This window comes from Epargyreus clarus, unplaced genomic scaffold (assembly GCF_041222505.1).
Source record: "Epargyreus clarus isolate Ecla_fem2 unplaced genomic scaffold, WU_Ecla_fem_2.2 ptg000019l, whole genome shotgun sequence".
Taxonomy (NCBI): domain Eukaryota; kingdom Metazoa; phylum Arthropoda; class Insecta; order Lepidoptera; family Hesperiidae; genus Epargyreus; species Epargyreus clarus.
Window position 1 is genome coordinate 13,128,765 of NW_027332227.1, and position 22,368 is coordinate 13,151,132.

The window sequence follows — 22,368 nt, forward strand, 5'->3', positions numbered from 1 at the left end:
TATCGCTTATGGGCGCCTTTTTGTACGCTATATCATTATTGTTTTATATGTATCTTATATTTGGTTTACAAATGAAGAGTATTTGTTGTTGTTGTTCTTATGATAATTCTAATATTCTATCGCCAGGTGGTCAACTAACCTGCCTTCGCAGCAGCAGTGCGGTATCCTCCTTCCGTGCCCGCTTCCACCTTGGCAAGACAGAACAGCAACTGGAGGTGCTTGTGGACAAACTGGTCAAAGACGCCCTACATTCACTCTCGACTCGACTCTACGACAACTACCAGTACTACACCAATGGCATCCTGTGAGCGAGGAACTGTGCGTGTGAAATTATAAGTGACTAAATTCAAGTGTGTGATAAGTGGTACGTTTTGATTCGGACATTTCAATGTATGTTAGGATGGGTTTGAGTTGACAATGCTCTTGATCTTTAGTAAATACTGAAAAGGTTAAAAGTAATAGAAATCCGCATAACAGCTTGGTTTTATAGTAGTGACAGTGTATGGTGTAAACCCACCCTAAGATCGATCGAAGCATTGGAATTACTTCTCAAAGATGCTCTCCGAAAGTCCTTTTTGGGATTTCAATGTCAAAGATGTTTGATGTAAATCACAATTACGATTGGTGTACGATTTCCAATATACAAGATTTTCCAGCAAAATCTTCGGTAACGATCTTGTGATGTAAATAAAATCCAACTACTTGGGATCATTATATTGTGAGGTGTATGTATATGACTGAACTTATATTACGATAGATATGTATTTCATAAATTCAGTTCAAAACACGATCGTTTAGTTCGAAAATTTTAAATGTCTTCATCAATCTCACACGTTAGAAATTAAATTAAATTAAAATAGTGTTTCATTTTAGAACATATCAGTCTGTAACTTATGTTTCGTGCGAGACCCGATATATGAATAGTGTCTAGGATTTATTTCATCTTCTAAACTTGTGTAAGCTTAAATCATAGTTTTTGTAAAGTATTAGTGCCATAACCCATGAAACAGTTAACACCTTGATTGTACCATTGATTTGCGTCACATTAAATTTTGTGAGTGTTTTAGATCCAATAATAATACTTCATCTATCCAAACTTTCTAGTATGAAGTAATCGTGAAATGTCGAGTTTTGGTAGGTAAAACATTGGATAGATTGGTTATTAATAACGGCCGATACACGCGCAAAAATATACTGACAAAGAACCAGGATTAGAAAGATCTAAAATCGCTTCTAGTTAGTCGGCAATAGAATGCGGAAGCCAATATATACCACTCAGATAGACTTTATTTCAATTCGACCTGTCTATGATTCAATGGTACGATCGACGTGTTCCTGTAGATATATGTTCAAGCATCATTTGCTCAATCATGTTTAACACGTATCATTGATGGAGTGTGCATTTGACCGTCCAATGTAGTCAGTTTAGTCGTGGTCTTTGTAAAAAATTCTGGCTTCGTCACAGTATTAGACTCATGACAACTATTGACGCAACCCTAAATCCGTACTAAATATGTGTAAAAGTAACACATTCTCAATTATTCGTAGGTGAATGTCGTAGGAGTATAATTGGCACAGATTTCCGTACAATGTATAACACGTTCTAATATCAAGGTCCATCGATGTATTTAATTTGAGAAGGGGATACATTACGAAAAGATATGGGCTTAGAATAATCATTACATAAAGGTGGTGCTTGTATTGCATTGCCGATATACTATATCTATAACATTGACAAATCCAGGTTACACCTGGCTTAACGACGACACCTTGTTTTTATTAAGTGCATTGATTTATCACTATGAGTATTTCGCCATTTTAATTATGTCTTTTCCATAAGGCAATTTATGTAGGTTGTCGTTTACAACATACAGAGCAATATATTTGATTACATAGTATTGTGTAACATCACACATTAAATCCCAGTAAATACACATTTTGTCGCCGCCAGTGTTCTCAATGTTTTCGACGTTGAGCGAATAGTAATACTATGGATTTCGTGTTCCGTCGATAGTACAAAATTTCCCATTGTAAATTCCTGTTCCGATAATTGATAAACATTGTTCGGAATGCAAATTGTAAATATTACTACGGAAATATTGATAATTTTCGCAATGAAGAAGACTGATTGTTTCACGCGTGTAGAGTGTTTTAGTTTTAGGTTCCTCATCCGAATAAATTTAAGTTTAAAGTTTTAATCTTGTATATGAACAATTGTCTGTGTAAATGTAAATTTTCCTTTGAATGTGGTAAGTACTCGATTTTATTGTGTAACTGTGTAACGCTATTTATCTGAAGAAGGAAGGTCTGCTCTATCTTTGTGAGAAATGTCTAGATTTTGTATAGAATTTTGGATTCCATTCAAAAGGGTCGATATTAGATAAAATTGGGGTAACTGACTTCAACTACACGTAACCCAAAAATAAAGTCTAGTGAAATAATAATGTACTTGGAGATATTAAATTAAAATATAATAAAGTACTGACTTTGTTCTAGGCAATATTGAAAAATAAAAAATGTTAATTGTTACGTCCTTTCTATACTATGACGTGAGCAAGTTTATATGGTAAAGTGTTGTATTTGTGTAATTAATGGAGAATTTATTGTTCAGTAATCGATTTTAGATAGGAATGAAGACACCAAATGAATTAGGCGAATTTTGAACTTGTAGCAAATGAATACTTTTTGACACATGCATCTATATAACCGAAAATTTGTTGGCTATCAAATTACTAACCAATTTAATATTGGTATCCTTTTTCCGTTAAATAGTACAAAAAATAATGTAAACGTTATCGTTTTGTAGTTGGTTCCGGTTTTAATAACGGCTTCCGATAACTACAAGTAACTACTTGTAGTTATCGGAAGCTATAAATGATTTTCTTTACTTTCAAAGATTAAATTATTTTATAAGTAATAAGGCTCGTAATTAAAACGATTCCTATGAACGTTTATAATATCACATTTAAATATATACTGCTAATTGTAAAAGCAATATTTTATGTTTTTATGAATCGTTTTATTTTATTTACAATTTGTATGGTATATTCATTGTAATAATGCGATATTTTGCATTACTCAAGTAATAATTTTACTTAAATGTATCAAATAATAAAACACATGTGTTAAAAAGAATTTCATTTTCTACAAAATTTAGGAAAAATTGTACTGCATGCGAAAGATTGTTGGTCTAAGACTTGAGATGTCGTTGCTAGATAGAATATTTTAATTAATTGTAAATTAAATTACATTAAATTAACGGTGTATCGATTGTATGTTTGAGTTGTTGTATGAATATAATAATTATTTTCTATGCGGAATGTTGAATTGAAATAAAATTTGTGCGAATCTGATTTTAATTTGAGTTTACAACCATTGACTATACTTACACATCATTAGAAGACTTTAAACTTGGAGGTCTCAGTTTACTAAAACATTAATTATAATAGGAGGATTAGTATGGTAATTACATAAATGTTTCATAATATTTGTTGAACACATGTTAAACAATAAAAAGAAAAGAAATTATTAAGTGAGAATGTTGCCAAATTCACGTATGTTTCATTACTTACGGAATAATATTTTTCGATCGTTCCCAGATATTTCAGTCCATCAAACTTAGATATACAAAATCGCTAGAAGTGTATAGACAATTTCATTACCTGATTTTATAAGGATGCAGTTGCAGTTTGTGACTCTTTAATCGTCATAGGAATGAAACTTCTTATTCAGAATTTCTTGAGATAATTATTATAATAATACTGTTTTACTTGATACATATAAGAGTGATTCTATTTATATAAAGTTACTTATACAGCAGTAATACATTAATGGAATAACTTATACCGAGTAGAATAATGTATGTGAGTTCATTCTGTAAATTAAATATCATTTTAGCATAGCAGAGTTATATTTTCTACTTATAAAGCCCATGTCGGTGATCCACCTATTAAATTGCCATTTAGGTATATAAATAGGTAATATTTTATGTGGATAAATCTGTGAATTCGCTTTAGTATCCGGGGGTAAAAATACGCTGATTGAGTCAAAATTCACTCTGATTGGTTTCGGTCTTCACACTGATTGGCTTATTCCCATTAGTAGTAGTCAATTGTAACCAGTTTTTGTGTACCGAAGTTGGTAATTTGAAAACAACTTTCAAGACGTTAAGAAGAATTATCAAATCTTGAACTTGGTATACAATAATTGGTTAAGGTCGATTATTATTAGTAATGGGTGACGAGATTTTATGGACTCAAAACTATACTTTCATTAGGTCAAACTGAATTTTCTAACTCAGACTACATATTAATATAGCGTGGGACATGATTCAGTAAAGATATCCTTTACAAGTAAATTTGTGTTATCTAAATAACGTATTGAGGCAAAAGATACGTAGAATGTAGCTAGCGATCCAATTACTTGATTATACCACCGTGCGGAATTTACTCGTACTATTTAGTAAAATTAATCAATATTATTATAAGGTCAAGACATGATTTGAATGATCTGATGTAGAATCAATATAAACTCTTATAATCTGTTTATTTTTACGACTATACAAATGATAATAAAGAAAAGTTTGCTCATACTTAATCCGAAATGAGAAGATTATTATATTTTAAATTCATATGATTTTATAAGCCTGTTACTTCAATATAGATTTAAAATGATTTTATGCATCCTTATAATCACATATCTTAGCAGATCCTACGTTCTAGTTTATATTATTTTGTATTTATTTTATGTTAATCTCTATAAATAAATAAAATAATTAAACAAATGCGCGTGTAATTCGTCTTTATATGCTTAATGCTTATTGTTTTACGATATATTATTTAAACATTTCAAGAAATATACTCTCATTTGATTAAATGTGTGCCTGACACTATTAAACGGTTAATAATGTTCATTTATAATAAAAATGCTCATATTATAAACATTCTTAAATATAGCTTCCATAGTCTGTTACCATCGATACTATCGAATAGAACTTTCTATGTAATCTAAAGCTAATCGACTTAGTATCGATTATTTAATTGACGACCGATATCTCCGCAACAATTTACATTAAATTGTAATCGTTTTATCACCGATGACATAATTATTCGAAATAACACCCATACTTATTTTACTATTTATCCTAATGCTTTTATTTATTTTTAAAATTTCAACTGTAAATATGTTTCCATCTTATGATATTGTATTCTCATTGAGATATATGTATAATATTACATCCAAAGTCCAAAATTAATATTCCTCTTTGAAATTAATTAATCGTGTTATTTATCAAACATGTACAGATAATTGTAAGTAGGTAACTGTATTATTTTAATTTTTTAAATAATATACATATATCATGATTTCATTATGGTCTTATTATTTTCCTAGTCATAATATTTTCGTATCTTCTGATCCGCATTTTTGTTATATTATTATTGGTGTATAATATTGTTAATATAACATTACACAATCAAATTTTATCATCACAATTAGTGTACGTGTGTGTCTGTGTCTTTAAGGAGACATATCAAGTTTGTTCCAGAGATGTATAGAGTTATATTATTAGAAATGGATCCAGTAAACGACCATACACCTAAAAGTGCTTGCTGCCGTTTTTGAAATCTTGTAACTAATCTCAAATAGAATAGATCCGGTCGCCCACAAATGCATTGTTACTGGGATACTTGGTGATAGTTTCTTTGTATATAACATTTTCCAAATAAAACAGAAGTTTCACCTTACACTACTACTGTGACAAGGTATGATTGTGGCGAAAATGCCGGTATACTCGAACCTTAAGAGTTTTACCGCTTTTATAACTATATCATGCCTGAATGATAAGTACATTGACAATCGAGTGTATTTAAATTACGAATTTAAAACTATGTAGAACCTGATTTTAAAGGAATTCTAACTAGACTACGTGAAAGAAAAAACTTCAAGGCATTATAAAAATACACATTTATTCTTACATTAGTAAAACCTCATTTATTCTATTTCTTCTTCTTCTTGTTGCGCGTCTTAAACTTCAGTCTTTGCTTCATTTTATCCTTTCTTAAGCGCTCTTTGACAATCTGTTGCTTGTCTCTGAACTCCTTCGATGAAGCTTCCGATTTCTTCTTAGCCATTCGCTCGTTGTGCTTCACCCAATGTGGACGGAATTCTGACACTGCGGAAATATTAGTTAGGATAATACATTTTTATTAGACAATCTTAAAGTCTTATTCAAAGAAACGTAGTCCACTATAACAGTAAAATATGTAATTATTGATTTTAGTATGGTTAAGGATACATTAAGTTTTTTTTTGTTAAACTTTGCTTATGACCGTTTATTGGTCACAAGCTGAGCCAATATAAAACAATAAATTTATATTAATTCAATTGCTGAATATTTTCCAAATGATCTATATTTGATAAAAACAGCATTTGAATATTTCACATATACAATTAGGCAGAGGTATACGTAGCCAACCCAAGCGTTACTGTTTAGTAAAGAGACTAGGATGTTAATTGAACGGCTACTCAAGCTACTTGGCTGCAACATATATTATGTAGCGCAACAAGGGTGCTAGCTAAAAAAAAACGTTGGCAGGACCTAGGGAGCGCCAGTACGATGTCACATCACCTAAAATTTTTGCTAGGGCCGCCACTGCGTAGGATCAGAAATGTCCTAAACTAACCTGGCTTCTTCGCATTAGGGTTATTGCTGTGCGGTTCGTCATCGGCGTCGTCCTGAGCGTTCCGTCGGCGCCACTCCTCGTAGCGGCCGCTCTTGAAGCTGGCCGGCACGCGCCCGCCGCTCTCCGTGCGGATCATCTTGCGACCACCGTCCTGGGGAATATAATACAGTTGTATTATTTATCCTGTAGAGCATGGATCTAGTCTAAAACTGAGAAGCTTAAAATGAAATTACGAATTAAATCACTCGGGTGGCGACTTAATGCGGATCAACACACGTGTTGTACGTTTTTTGCTTATAAAGGAATCTTACAAAAAGTTACAGACACAGTCTTAACCAGTAATAAACATCGGTACCAATATGTCTACCGATGCATGAACTTGAGAAAAAGACTAGTGGCTAATTTCTGTTTCAATTAATAGGGAATATCAATATGGTTGTAGCAGTGAAAAAAGTTGAAACTTACTCCTTATGGTTGTTAATAACAATGCCAATAGAATTACATTTAGTCACTCGATGTTATGCCTAGTCACTCGGAATATTAAAGTCAGCAACATTACTTCATTGAGCGCATCTCAATTATCGATAGATATTGAACCGAAAAGTAAAAGACTCAATTATATAAGATAATCATCTCTTCTCTTCTGAGTCGCTTCTTCATTGCTAAAGGTCCTGCTCTGGTGGTCTACTGTACAGATGTGCTGCAAATTTCGCAAAAGCTAATTATAACACGGTTATATGTACCGGATCAACGTGCACCATCTTCTTCCTCTTGCGGTCCCAGCGCAGCTGCGCGCGCGTGCTGCGGGCGCCCTCCGCGCTGTCGGCTTGCAGCTCCAGCTCCGCTTGCGACGCACCAGCGAATAAGTTCACTGCCATGCTGAAAAATTTATAATCCGTTACTTCTTATGTATCACTAGATTTAGTTTAATCATGTATCTATCAATTAATGGATAACAAGTCAGCATTGTTTTAAACATGCCCTAACTGATATTGCTATACAATCAAAACATTTTTATCGTTCGTTACCAGGTTAATAAACAAATAATTCCATTTTCAAATGCAACTCATAACAAAAAAATCGGCATATAAATATAAAATGAGGCATAGCAATGCATCAGTGGTCCACCTCAGATAAGACTCCAATATAATTTGAGTTATTTATAGATATGTATGGGCAGCAGTGATAACTTACCATTAGATAAATTGTAAGTTAGTTTGTTCCAGGAAATTCATGAAAAGCACATCACTCACCCAGTTTCAGTGTGCTGATCGCTAGCAAAATGCGGTATATAATTTTCATCACGAACGATCTCTCTCTTCTTTTTCTTTTGAGCTTTCTCGGCAGAATTTCCATTCATATTTTCGTCTAGCATACCATCTGCCTGTAAGTAAAAAATAGTATGTATTATGGGTATTTCAACTATAAAATATAAGGTACGCGAAGGTACGCGTTAACTTGACAAAAACATACTGATATAAGCAGTTTAGAAACGAACTGTATTTCATTATTAGTAAAGAAAGCAATACTTACAGGTAGATTCTTGTTGTCTCGTGTTTTCTGCACAGTTTTACCATGTACTCTTCTCTTAGCCTTCATTGCAAGGTACATTGGAGAGTCATTCTTACCGCCGAGCTCTAATATTGTCTATAAATAAATAAAACACATATTTTGATATTATATTACGAAAACATAGTCGTTTGCTTTCGGAATATGTGTGCCCGCATGGATAAATTTGCATGAAGGCAAATGTGTGGATGCAAATGTCCTGCGTGTAAGTAATATTCAAAATCCTCTATCAAGATTAATTAGCATTCTTTTAAAACTAATTTTCATTTTCCATTAAGAAGCCACTGAAAACAATACCTAATTCTTTTGACCCTTTTAGCATTTAAAATATTTGCGCATTAAAAAAACTTCGAATAAAAGTATTTTGATTTATTTTTGGGTCTTTTCCTTATTTGTAAAATACCAATATTGCCGCTAAACGCTAACTCACCCCTTTAGGCGTATACTTCTTGATCTGCTCGACCATTTCGACATTACCATCGCCATCATGGTCCACAAGGAAGGGGTGTGTGGCGCTGGGCGCGGCGGTGAGCTTGGCGCGGCGGTTGGCTTCAGCCGACGCCGGTTCTCTCCATTTTACATATTGCTGCCAACCACGTGAGCAAGTACGGACCGATTCTTCCTGGATGAATCAAAATAAGGAATGAATCTAAATAAATATAATCAAAACAATCTTCAAGTTTGTAATTTGCCCTCTTATGCTGGGAGCTCTATATTAAAGCGTCTCTAATTTCTAGTAGTTATGTGCTGATTATAAATTACAAATAAAGTATTAAGATTCAAGAAAACATATGTAACCTAACATAGCTTTAGTTCTTTAAAAAAATCTCAAAGGTGTATAAATTTTAATAGTTCACACTAGTTAGTGTTGGGGAATATTTACTTATCTTTTTACATTAAATACAACATCATCATCATCATCAACCCATTACTGTCCAACTGTTGAGCACGGGTCTCCTCTCAGAGTGAGAAGGATTAGGCCATAGTCTACCGCTCTGGTCAAATGCGTATTGGTAGACTTCACATACCCTTGAAAACTACATTAAATACAGAAAAAGGTAAAACCTTAAATTAGGTATTAGAAATGCTAACTTACAATTTCAGAGTAATTTTTCTCCCAGGTCACAACATCTTGATGCCTCATCTCTAACTGGCCAGTGGGCATGGCGCCCCACACTCCGCTGGGACATTTATTGCCACGTTCCGTTACCTAAATCACAATTTAAAGTTTTTTGTCATTTACAAGAATTCAAAAAAAATAAAACCATGTGTTTCTTTTAACACTTTTTAATTAATAATAAGAAAAGGTAATAATTGAGAATAATAAATGTTTATAACTGATATACTTATCTCTTGCAAAGTTGTAAGAACTCGTCACCAGTTGTAAAATATTGTACCTAGTATCTATGTATTAACTAACCTGTGAAGGCATAATAAGTTCGGCTCCAAGAAACAGCTGTAAATCCAACAGATGAGCGACGTCTTCAGCGGCGATGAGAGAGAAGGCCCTTCCCGCACGCCCAGCTCGAGCGCTCCGCCCTATGAAATAGATCAAAATATAGCTATGAATATTAGGAATCATTAAAGATTAGTGTACTTAAATTACAGCATTCCTAAATTTGATAAGGTTGAACTTTAAGAAAAAGTGCAAGTAACAAACCACCCAATGTTTTCAATCAATTTTTAAGAACTATATGTGACAGAAGCCCTGCTTGGGGTTTCAGATGTTTTTTTAGACATTAAAAATAAAAAGGACCATCTCACGTAACTTCTTCCTATTCATCTTCTTTAACACAACCCTTAAATCAACAATAATGCTAATGATTGTTTCTATTTCGCTGTACAGGTGTAGGTATGAAATATGTATATACTAACCAACTCTGTGCACAAAAAGCTTAGGTTTCGCCGGGAAGTTGTAGTTTATGACCGTATCCAGAGCTGGTAAGTCAAGCCCTCTGGCGGCTACGTCTGTGACAAGGAGTACTGAGCACTTCTTGTTAGTGAAACGACCGAGAGCGATTTTACGGGCTGATGGGTCCAAACCAGAGTAGGCGTAAGTTGAGGATATACCAGCTTGTTGTAATATCTGGAACAATTATTATTTATATTACTTCAATGGTTATATTCCAATAAATAAAACCTTTACAACGCGACGCGAAACGTGTCCCCCCGTGAAGCTCAACGGAGTACAAATACCCCAAGCACATGAAGTCAAATACCTTGGACTTTATCTTTATCACCGTCTCACCTGGAGGAAACAAATCTTCACCAAGCGGAAAGCACTGGGAATCCAATTGAGAAAAATGTATTGGATGCTTGGAAAAAAGTCACAGCTGTTAATGGAAAACAAACTCCTAATATACAAGTGTATCCTTAAACCAATCTGGACTTACGGAATCCAACTCTGGGGCCCAGCCGCCAACTCCAACCTTGAAATACTCCAGAGGTTCCAGTCCAAAATGCTAAGGATCATTACAGACGCTCCATGGTTCATAACAAACCAACAATTACACCACGACCTTCAAATCAGAACAGTCCAAGAAGAGATCAAGCACTCAATGAAATCCTACAGGAATAGAATAGAAAACCATCCAAATAGACTGACTAAACACTTAATGAATAACACCTCAACATTCAAAAGGCTGAAAAGAAAGTCCCCTAGAGATTTATAGGGATTGATAAACACAAGGGGCGTATGTCGCTGGACTGACGGCCCCCCAAGTCAAACATATAAATCCATAACCCTATGCTGAATGTTCACAAGAAACAGATTGCATAAAGAACATAAGTAAAAAAAAAAAAAAAAAAAATTGCTTCAATGGTTATATTCCAATAAATAATAAGCAATCCATGTATAACTAACCAAACCAATGTTTTAATCAAAAGTGATTTAAAAGTTAAGATAATTTATTTATTATTCTTTAAACTCACTCAAGTGGTAAAAAGGTTCACATGTGCAACAAAAAGTTGCATTACAGTTTTTTTTCTCAACAAAGAATACAGCAATATTGAATAAATCTAATGATAGATAATATCTATATGTATAAAAATCAATTCCTGTTTGTTAGTCTCGCTAAAACTCGAGTATCTCTGGACCAATATGGCCAATTTTGGTTTTAAATTACCAATAAGTCCAGGGAATGTTTAAAAGTTGAATAAATATGAAATATATTTCATAAATAGATTCTGAGGGGGTAGGAAGTTTGCCAGGTCAGCTAGTAAATAATAGATAATTATAATATAAATGATTTGATTTAATTGGTAAAATGTGATATTAATGTACTTACCAAATGTAAATATTCAACATGATGTTTAGTAGCTGCAAATACAACTGCTTGAGGTGTGGTTGGTGTCAAGACTCTATCCAACAGTAAGAGCAATGCTGCGGTCTTCAACTCAGACCTCACGTATATCCAACCTAACCACAATGTAGATGGTAACTTCCAATCAACATCCAATCTTATTAGAACTGGGTCACTAAGACCTGCTCTTGCAAATTCTACAAGCATTTTTGGCAATGTTGCAGAGAATAGTAGTGTTTGACGACTGGAGGGCAACCTTGCCACAATCTCACGTAGTTGCTCACCGAAACCAAGTTCAAATAGTCTATCTGCTTCGTCAAATACTACAACCTCTGTGAAAAATAAATAATTATGTAATTGCTTTATGTATAAAACTTACACTTTTATGACATACTATTCTATTAAAAATGTAGACATGCAGTAAGTAGCTTATTTAGAATGGCTATCAATATGTGTTAAAGGAAAAGTACTGAAGTTTTTTACTCATATAAGATCTTACTGATATTATCCAGCTTCAAACTCATCTCGATACAGATATGTAGGAACCGTCCAGGTGTAGCTACCACTATGTCTGGGGTGGTGCCACTCATCACTCCAAACTGTTGTTCAATCGACTCTCCACCAAGAATCGCTGCCGATGTCAGGCCTGTAAACTTGCCTAGTTCTCGTACAAATCTTAGTGTCTGAAATAAATTATTATTTTATTATGTGATGCTATAAATGACTTTTCATTCATTATTATCAGTTCAATTGCATGGATAAGGCTATGAGACTCTTCAGTATGTGATACAATAATGCAGTCCACTAACTTAACAAGTTCCTAAGGAGCAATCAATTTTCATCTTAATATGAAGAAATGTACAATGGTATAACAAAACAAAATTATCAGTTATTGCTTAAAGCAGAAGTAATAAAATCTATGTCTATTTAAGACATTAAGGCAGTTCTCAAAAAACTGTAAAGATACAATTTAAACACTATTTCATTATTCCTAAGAATAAAAGAAATAAAGAATTTGAGGATAATAAAATTCTCACATTTTTTGATAGCCAAGAACAGTCTTGTTCTAGATTAACTTAGTTTAAACATAGTTTACCTGCAAAGCCAACTCTCTAGTCGGAGACAAGATAAGTGCTCTCAAGTTTTTCCCTGGCATTGCTTTGTTTGTTGGTGCCATAAGCTTCTCCAATATTGGCAGCACAAAACAAGCTGTCTTTCCAGAACCTGTGCGAGCCATGGCAACAACATCTTTGTTGTCCAGAGCTAATGGGATTGTCTGTAATAGTAAGAAAATACATACAGAAAATCAACAATACAACTATGATTGAAGCTATAGATTTCTAAATTAAACCATATAGTATAGGGATTCCATTTGAAGATCATGTTAAATGATATTTATGCTATGTATATTTATATACGGAATTTCAACTTATTTGTCAATTTATCTGTGGCTGATGCCAGCTAGGACTTCATTACTATTTGAGGTTACAAATGTCTATAGAAGACAGTGACTATTTTCTACCAAGTGGATCGTTTGCTTCAATTCTATAACTCTACAAAAGTTAATTAACTCTAGTCTTGACTTTAATAGATACAATAGTTTGTGAATTTTGTTCAGTGATTTTCGTAGATTTCTCTATTTTAACTATGACGCTTACCTTTCTCTGTATGGGTGTGGGTTGCTTGTAACCACGTTTAGTTATACCTCTCAGGAGTGGGAAGCTGAGTCCCATGGATTGAAATCCACCGGAACCTTTCTTCTTCTTCTTACTTTGCGAGTCATTTTCCGTACTGCCCTCCTTATCTGGCACTTCAAAGCCTGGGAGGTCATCTCCCAAAGCCTTTGGCTTTTGCATTTTTGTTATATGTGTGTAAAATCACTCATACATTAAAATTTTAGGTAAAAATATAAACGAAAAACACACACGTGCGTTTCGCAGCGAAACGTGTTTATGACATTGACGTTGACAAAGACGTTTCTTTTTATATTATTATGATGACTGACTTTGACAAGGCGATAAGAAGTATTTTTATGTAACTTTTTCGGCAACGTTCTTTCCTCCTCATATTCCAAAGAAAATTATAATAATTTGAGATTATTAAAATAATGTTTGACTATTCATTTTAATTGAATATTACTTCAGAATTACTACTGAATAAATTTAAACTTGGTTGAGATTTATCATATTTTAAAATCCTTTTTCAGTCAATAGATGGCGTTATACGGGTTAAAACTTCGATCTACAACAATGTTTCAATATTTCCTTAAACAAGTTTTAATGGAACCTATGCCCCAAACTCTTCTATTCGTAATGTGATGGCTTATAATATATATTATATACTTACGCGTATAATAATATCGGTGAATATAGAGCAGCCTTGTAGCTTCGCTGCGTCTAATTTTAACTAATTCTAACTAAATAGTTCAGTGAAAGATTATGAGGTAGCCTTAGATTAAAGGTATATAGCACAGGCACTTTACACATAATCCAAATATTTGGGCATATTGCCAAAATGTTTGGCTAATGCTTTGGGCTAATAATGCAGTATTTTTTGTTGGCTAAACATACATTAACGAAATTTAGGTTTACCTAACAGTAATGGGGTTGGTAACTTGGTAATATGTGAATTATACGTACGATTGATTGACGTTCACGGGCTGCCATAACTAAGTACTTAATAGGCGGGAGTCCTTGCTTCCATTTTATATTTTGTTTATTGATCAATTACCAATTTAATTAATTATAAAAAATCCTATAAATTGTTTTCCACTTCCATTGAAAGTTCGAAAACAATAAAAGTTACTTTCAATATCAATATTAATTTATTATCAGAATTTTGAATTACTGTTGTTATTTAAAATTATATCTTTTTAATTAGAAAATTGTTTAGAAAAACAGCAGACAGAAAACTGCAGAAATGTATTTTTCCTTAAATAATAAAAAGCATTACTATATAACGAATGTGAATATGACCTTAACCTTGCAAGGCAGTAAACTTAATTTTATTTTGTTGTTAAGCAATGCAAAGCATTAAAAATAAAACGAGAGCTTCCTGTTTTCCTGGATCCGGTTATTGAAGAATTTCGATAGGAATATAAATACGTCTTGTTTACAAATTAATTTTAAGGGCATGTGTCCACTGAGAGCTAGGAAGCGGTATTATATTTTTGTAGTCTACTGTTATTGAAAACGATACGATGGACATCGACGACAATACGACGGAGATGCGAATACCGCGAACCGGCAGCTCTCGTCCTTCGCATAGCCGGAAAAAAGACATTCTTCAAATTAAAAAAAAATTCTTCACCTTTTTTGTTACCCGATTTCAAAATCTTTTTCCTAGAAGCCATATTTCGAATTGCGCTACGATTCGCTAAGATTATATAGAAAGTAGGTATTCATTCTTTTGCGGTGAGACCTGTGATGTCGTGGTCTGTCATTACAGGTATAACAAAAAATATTTGTCCTTACTTATTACTCTGCTGAATTTCGCAGTTAATTTATTATCGATTGTATTTAGATGTCGGTCATATAGGTCGGTTATTTTTGTTAACAGGATTGTTTGACTAATGAGGGTTTTGGTAGGCAACAGATCGACACTAATGTTGTATTTTTAAAAGATGAAAGGATATTTAAAGATTTATTATGGTAGCACCTTCGCCACGTTTTAAGTTATATTATTATTACAGCAATATTATAAGATGTACCTATATAATTACTAGTTGACCCGGCAAACATTGATTTGCCATATAAATAAAAAAATTTAAGAGCGAACTACCCTTATCACTTAGGGGTATGAAAAATAGATAGTAGCCGATTCTCAGACCTACTGAATATGCACATAAAATTTGGTGAAAATCGGTAATGCCGTTTCGAAGGAGTGGGGTAACTAACATTGTGACACGAGAATTGTATATATAAGATGATAGTTCAATCTCTCAGTACCTCAGTAATAATAGCAATGCGTTTGTTGCTGACCTTAGGATGATTTACCGTCAGGTGGACTGAATACTTGTTTTTCTATAAGTATTATAAATAAGGAGGGTCTGTTGTGGTTTGAAGATTGTGGTTACGTTGTGTTGGTGATAACATATTGCTTGATTTTGGATTTGGCAGTAGTACGAGTATAAGGAAGTATTCTTATGAATACAACACACATACTAGTAACTTTACTGTACTTCTTAGAATAATGTCCTAAACAAGTAATACATGTTTTTTGTTGTTTACATTAGTATATTGTATGGGTTTTGCCGATAGTAATACAAACGTTATGTCATACTGATATCTGGAGGTTCTTCGTAAAAATATCTTTCTTAGGTATATGTTGTGAAGGCAATAATTAGTATCGAGAATTTCTACGTGAGATGTTTCTTATATAATGTGAAGATAATAATTATGTTAGCGGCTTGTTTAGTTATACACATAAGAAATTCTGAAGGATATTTTTTATATTTATGGCTTTCTTAGCGTTTCAATATCATATAAAAAATTCCCATGCAAGTGACGTGAAGGCATCACGTCACTTGCATGGGAAGGTACAATAGTTTGGGCATTGCATTGTAGAAATGCAAAGTCACTTAATGAATCATGTACAAATAATGAATTCGATCCAGGTCAAGCAAACTATTTCGGTAAAACTGTTATTACTAAATATCTATTCTATATTTTGCTAAAACAAGACCGAAATTTAACAATTTCTGTCTACTATATATCGTCAAATTTTGATGGCGACGCGCGTAGTGGAGCGGTCATCATACCGGTCTGACGCGTTAAGGTTTCCGGGATTGAAGTCACTCTTTTAATATTTCCATAATATAATACATATAATATTTACTTATTTATATATCTTACTTTCCAATTAGCATATTAATCTATTTCCCTGATCTCTAAATTTAAAATATACTCAAGCGATATAGCCTTGTATAATGTACATGACCACTAAAGTACACCATACCAAATAAGTACACCAAAGTTAGGGATGATACAATTTTTTTGACGAGTATTTATAACCTAAGCAATATGAAATTTTAAGTTTAGAAAAAACAGATAGGAACTACTTTAGAAATAGTGCACCACAAAGTAGGCCGTTGATGTTGTTATTTTTTTTTCCAAATTGACCCACTATAATGTAGGTTAATGCTTTTTAATTTAATTTCATTAAATTACCCCTGAAAATATATACTTTTTATATATTTAAAAATAAAAAAGAAAAATTAAAAAATTAAGATAGACATTGACTAAAATATAGTACAATTCTGTAAATTTATTGTACGGGTGGCAACCCTAACTAAAGTATAAATAACCGTCTGGATTTCCCAGACTAGTTTACTAGCCAGTGCTAACGGAAGATTCCTTGACAAGCGACGGTCAGCGGTTTCTCGGTACTGTAACCTTTGACGTAATTCACAGGTGACGGGTTGGCCGACATTGTCTATATATAACTCTATTTAAATAAACTTGAATTGTCTGGGCGTAAATGAGAATAACTGATCTTTTTGTACTTAGGCTACTTGTTCCAAACTTTTGCTTATTTTTAAAACATAAGACCGTTTTCATTTTTTCATCGTTGTGCGTCTGTTTGTATGACCCGGTTCTGTTTGAAGGGCATTGTACTTTATGAGGTGTACTGATTTATTTATTCCTCGTTAGTACCAACCTATCTGTATTTTTATATGTGTGAAGGATATAACGAGCAGTTCGTCTGCTGCTACGTAATGGGTTACTGCCGCGGACGTCTGTAAACGACTCTACATAAAACACCCGTATTACCTAAAGCTGATCACAGGTGCGTTGCCTTTTATTTATTTATTGAATATTATTATTTACCATTATATAGAACGGTATATTATTTACCATTTACACTAGTTAATAATAAGGATAAATTTGTCATTCCTGAGGAATAAGATAGTCTAGACCTTGCTATAGAAAAGAAAGAACATCTTCACGTTAAATCAAACGTGAGGCGTCGGTACTTCCCCGGTTGAACCATATGGGTTCTACCATCTTTATAAATTTCAAATATAACTACGATTTTATTTTATTAAGATGTCAAAAGCCTGTGAACCTCTTCGCTAATGACCATTAGCTTTAAATTATAGGTATGTACTTTTACAATCTAATAAAATCTGAAATACATTAACAAAGAATTAGAGGACATTATTTGTAGAAACACGCGTCCTGCATTATGAACTTAGGGAGATTATTACCATACCAGTACGCTACATAGAGAAATGTGGATTCGATTTGCGGCAAGTATATTTGAAAAATGATAAATTTAAATATCAAGAAGTTCATAACACGGGTAATTCAGGCACAAATTGTGCTGTATTTCGATCTTGCTATACCATTTCCACCTCAGGTTCTGTCTATTATCTACTACTATATTATTTAATGTCCTTGATTTTACAGACGAACCATGGTTTGGCATAGATAATATTTAGTTTTTATTTCGTTGTAACCGGTATTTAATGTTTAAACATTAATTACTTAATTATTATATAACAACTTGTGTGAATGCAGCCGCGGCAAAAAACTAGCTGATTAGTTCTAATTATGTCACTTACAGCTTCAGTTTTTTACTTCCTTTGACATTGACCAATTAATACGTTCAATAACACACAGTAATACAGAATAAATAATAGGTACAGTCAGCACCAAAAGTCGACGGCTAAATGCTAATTTTCAAAACCGCGATATTTCTAAGCATAATTAAAGTAGCGTACTCGTAATTAAGAATTCGATGAGCATCATAAAACTTTACATTTACCTGTTATCATTACAATATTAAATGTTTATGGTAATTTTTAAACTATAAAGACATAGAAAGTGGCAGAATCCTTTTTGGTTCGATTCCGGAGGTAACGATAGTGTTATGCCTATTTCTCCCTAATGACCTCGGTTAGGATTAAAATGTTGTCTCGAGGGGATTAGCCATGTCAATTGTGTGTGGGTTGCTACTTAACGTAAGGGGGATGCTCGTTTGCCACTTTTATAATATAAATAATAAATCTGAGTTACTTTTGTCAATTGAGTGTTTAATTTATAAACACATACATGTACTGGTGTTATGCTACGCTACGGTAACAAGGGAATTAGAAAATTTGGTCATGGACTTTTTGTGGTAACTGTACATAATATAACGGCTGTCTGGTAAAAATAATATTGTGTAGAGATTTCTCGAGCAAACTTGGAATGAATCCGCAAATTGCTTCTGATTAAGGTGTGGTAAAACTACTCAGACTATGTCATAATTAGATCTAGTCGTATTACTAACTAGATTATTCAACATGTATGTAATAGGGTAATAATTGGAAATATGTTTATCTTTTTCGTCTCATTTTATATTTGACCAAAGATAAAATATTATTGCTTAGTCAGACTCAAAAAATATAAAATATTTTCACATAAGCTGCTCTACATTTTACACAAAATAGTGTTTACGTATTTCATTCCTGAAATATCAATAATAATATTTATGCCTCGTTTATAACCAGATAGGAAAATTGAGAAATTGTTAGATTTATAAACAAACAGACAAATAACGGAGGAACTCTATATATATAATAATTTATTTAGTAACAACATATAAAATAAGGAGTAATAATTATGAATGGTAATCGTAGTGTATAATTTTATTTGTAGCCAGCTAAACTTGATCTGACAATTATTGCAATCTTTGATCTAGCCCCAAACTGGTTATAATCACTCCACGCCGGAAGGAAATAGGATTTTGCTATTAAACGTTTACATGCAATGTAATCATTTATTTCGAGACAGCGTGTGATCGATCGGTTATTTTTAAATTTGAATTTTAATTAAAATGTTGATGTAGTAAAATTAAAATTAAACCGTCATATATGTTTGGAATGATTTACTATTTAATCATGAAGATAACATTGATGCTTTTAAAATATAAATGGTGTCAGGAAGCAATTTTAATAACTAGGTTTTTCACTGTTTACATACTACTTATGCTTAGTTTTTTTAGTCTTGATACAAAATTTATTTGGAGCAATATATTCCACGCCCTAAAAGTGTAATTCTCTGATTCTCCACACCTAGAGGTGACAAAATACGCGCAAAAAGATGAGGGTTTAGTAGTTGTTAATTGATAACCCTTGTCGATGTGTCGTCGCTTTTTTAAATCGGCCATAATGCCTCTCACAAAACTGTTAAGGCTTACTCATTTTTATTCAATGACTACAAATGTGTATGTATTTTAGATACTTACGTCACTTTTCCTCTTCCTTCTCGTATTTCTTCTTTCTCTTACATATTGTTTCTTATGCTATTATTTTATAACGTATTTTTTTCTTTTCTTTTATTTTTGTACCGCTTTTATTATTTTCTGCACAGTCCAAAGGTTGGCTGGGAGATAATGCTTTTAGCATTAAGCCCGCCTTTTGTTCGATAATTATGTTTTGGTTTAATAAAGTATAAATAAAGAATCTAAAAATACTAAAAGGCACAAAATTTGAATACTTGTCGATAGGTAGACGTTGTTTAACTTCGTAAAACTCCACAAGATCTAGCCTATACCTATTCGTAGCTCAAAATACAAATAGATCGCAGACGACCAAACTCGTGTAACCTTCGGTGGCTGACATTTCCTCATTATACGCCGTGCCCATACAAAAAATTAAAACTTGTAAAATAGCATGGCTCCATTACTTTTTATGATTATGATTGATGACTTTTTGTTGTAGAAATAAATTGGTGTGCAGTTCGGTTTATGTTTACTTGATGACACGCATATCCGTCATTACCGCCACCGGTCTGGCACGCACTTCCGAGTTCGATTCCCGGCCAAGCAGACATCTATATTATGATGTATTTTTATTGTCAAAATTTCAATATTTTGAATACATAGGAGTAAACGGTCTTGCAGTGCATCGATGATAAGTGGTTACTGCGGTCCATGAACTTCTGTAATCAACTCGGTAAAGAACAGTTCTACCTGAAGAGATTACACTAAGATGGCAAAAATAATTGTATGGGTTTTGCTTCCGCAGTCGAGACACGTAAGATTCTATATTCTAAAATTATAAATTAGAATCACTATTCTCTATTAGCATTTTTAATACAGATTTAAAAGATGCATTTTTTAATAAATCTGTGCCAGTTGTAGACACATACTGTACATGATTTTCCGTTTTCAAAGGCCAGTGATAATGTCAGAGCATTGACCCTGAATGTTAACAAATTGATAATGTGCAAATGTTTCATTATTCATTTTTATTATTTAGAATAATCTATTGTTTCAAGGCGAGCTTAATAACATATTATTAAGTTTAAACATTCATACACACATAGAGACAAACACGTACCTAATACGCACTTTATATAAAACCGACAGGTAAAAAAAATGATTTCTACCCTTACAATTTTGTTCCGTTTCATGGAGACACACACATTAGCATGAAAGCTACGTTTTATCATTTACTCTGTCTTACTGGGAATCGAACTAGGAACCTTCTGTCGGATCGTTATGTTAACTGTTCTATTACGGTGTTCAATGAAGGCCATGTTTAAAATAATCATCAGACTGGGATTTTTCGGTTAAAGTGTAATAGTGATAATAGTGCTAAGTACTGCCATAGGTGTAACCGGATTTAGTCTTGAACATAACACTTTGCAAATGTATGTATAAATACACTAAAATCTTATGACCGTACCTCAATACCTTATTGGGATTCTATAGGTAAATATTTAAGCGAGAGGTGTATCCTATGATTGGAGATATACTGAAATGAAACAAAAAAAAGGGAAAAACGAATGGGAATTGTTCTACACCTAAGACGAAAATAAATGAATGAACTTAAGTTAGTGCATTCTTCAACACAACAAGTGTTGTGTGGTTGCTTTAGAATTTAGATAATAAAAGCCTATGTAAAAGACGAGCTTTTGCCCGCGGCTTCGCACGCGTTACGAAGTAATATTACTAGCAAAAAGCGCAGCTTTATAAGGGCTCGCGTATCGTGAATGGTATATTCAGTTTAAGATCCTGTATCAAAGATGATGTGTGACCACATATTAATTAACAATAAATTATTAAATCTACCTTTCGTAAGAAGACCTATGAAGAGCAAAGATACCTTTGATCCAGAACCAGAACCACTTTAAATGCTTGTGGTGGATAACTTATATTAGATCCATTTTTTGGGATTGTAATTTTTTTGCGATTTATCCTTGGTATATTTTTACTCTTGAATTTAAACTCCGCCATACTTATAAAATTATTGCGTCTGATTTGCAAAAAAAATTTTTTAAGTATATATAGGTATAAGCTATTGTGGATGTCTGAAACGCAGTACATTATAAGCTAATCTGGGGTCTGTTACCAATCAACAAGATGGTGAATGACCTTTATTATTCTCTTCATGTCGATTTGGGTCATTTATCAGTGAATGTTGAATTCACCACGACTTCTTTAATTTACTAAAGCTCCGAGGGATACATTCCGTAAAGCTGCGAATGAGCTACTAATTAATTCTATTAAATAACATTTTTATCAATTGTTAAATTAACTATTAAATTTATGAATTAAATTAATAAATTATGTGTGTGGCCTGCTCAATTAGTTTTGTATTTTCTTTTATGTTTCTACCTAACATAACCAATTCTATACAATACAGGAACGAATTCCCGTAAAACACAATGTGATAGTCGCTAAATTGTAAATTTGTCACTGGGCTTTATGTCACAAACAAAGTATTTTTTGACGATGGAAATGAAATTTGCGGATGGATTCTCTAAACGGGTAGTATTTAAACGAGTGACTGCAAATAAAAGTTTTGAATGACAAAAATAATG

The 22,368-nt window shown here is 33.0% G+C and overlaps 2 protein-coding genes across 4 annotated transcripts in view; one reads left to right on the plus strand and one right to left on the minus strand.

Moving 5' to 3' along the window:
* fwd (phosphatidylinositol 4-kinase beta fwd) overlaps positions 1–3,498 on the plus strand; it is a 51,197-nt gene extending 47,699 nt beyond the window's left edge. For both annotated transcript variants that reach the window (XM_073083475.1, XM_073083476.1), the window contains exon 10: positions 127–3,498. In XM_073083475.1, the coding sequence (XP_072939576.1) occupies positions 127–308 (182 nt within the window). In that variant the 3' untranslated portion in view covers positions 309–3,498. The remainder of the gene's footprint in view (positions 1–126) is intronic.
* Positions 3,499–5,946: 2,448 nt separating this feature from the next.
* On the minus strand, positions 5,947–13,504 carry LOC140750113 (ATP-dependent RNA helicase DDX54). 2 transcript variants are annotated; one of them, XM_073083477.1, is made up of 13 exons: positions 13,213–13,504; positions 12,651–12,830; positions 12,054–12,237; positions 11,540–11,886; positions 10,128–10,338; positions 9,673–9,791; positions 9,349–9,462; positions 8,683–8,874; positions 8,217–8,330; positions 7,937–8,067; positions 7,427–7,562; positions 6,684–6,834; positions 5,947–6,172 (listed from the first exon to the last, which is right to left on the minus strand). In XM_073083477.1, exons 1-13 carry the CDS (start codon positions 13,408–13,410, stop codon positions 5,997–5,999), a joined length of 2,253 nt encoding a protein of 750 aa, XP_072939578.1. In that variant the 5' UTR covers positions 13,411–13,504; the 3' UTR covers positions 5,947–5,996. The 2 variants fall into 2 exon arrangements, with proteins under 2 accessions (XP_072939578.1, XP_072939579.1); XM_073083478.1 differs by having other exon boundaries at positions 7,937–8,063; positions 8,213–8,330.
* Positions 13,505–22,368: the final 8,864 nt, after the last annotated feature.

Coding starts and splice junctions, on each gene's coding strand:
- LOC140750113 (XM_073083477.1), bottom strand. CDS start 13,410: ATGCAAAAGCCAAAGGCTTTGGGAGATGACCTCCCAGGCTTTGAAGTG. Junction 9,792..10,127: donor GCTTTTTGTGCACAGAGTTG/GTTAGTATATAC, acceptor TCTATTTCATAG/GGCGGAGCGCTCGAGCTGGG. Junction 8,875..9,348: donor AGAAAAATTACTCTGAAATT/GTAAGTTAGCAT, acceptor TGATTCATCCAG/GAAGAATCGGTCCGTACTTG.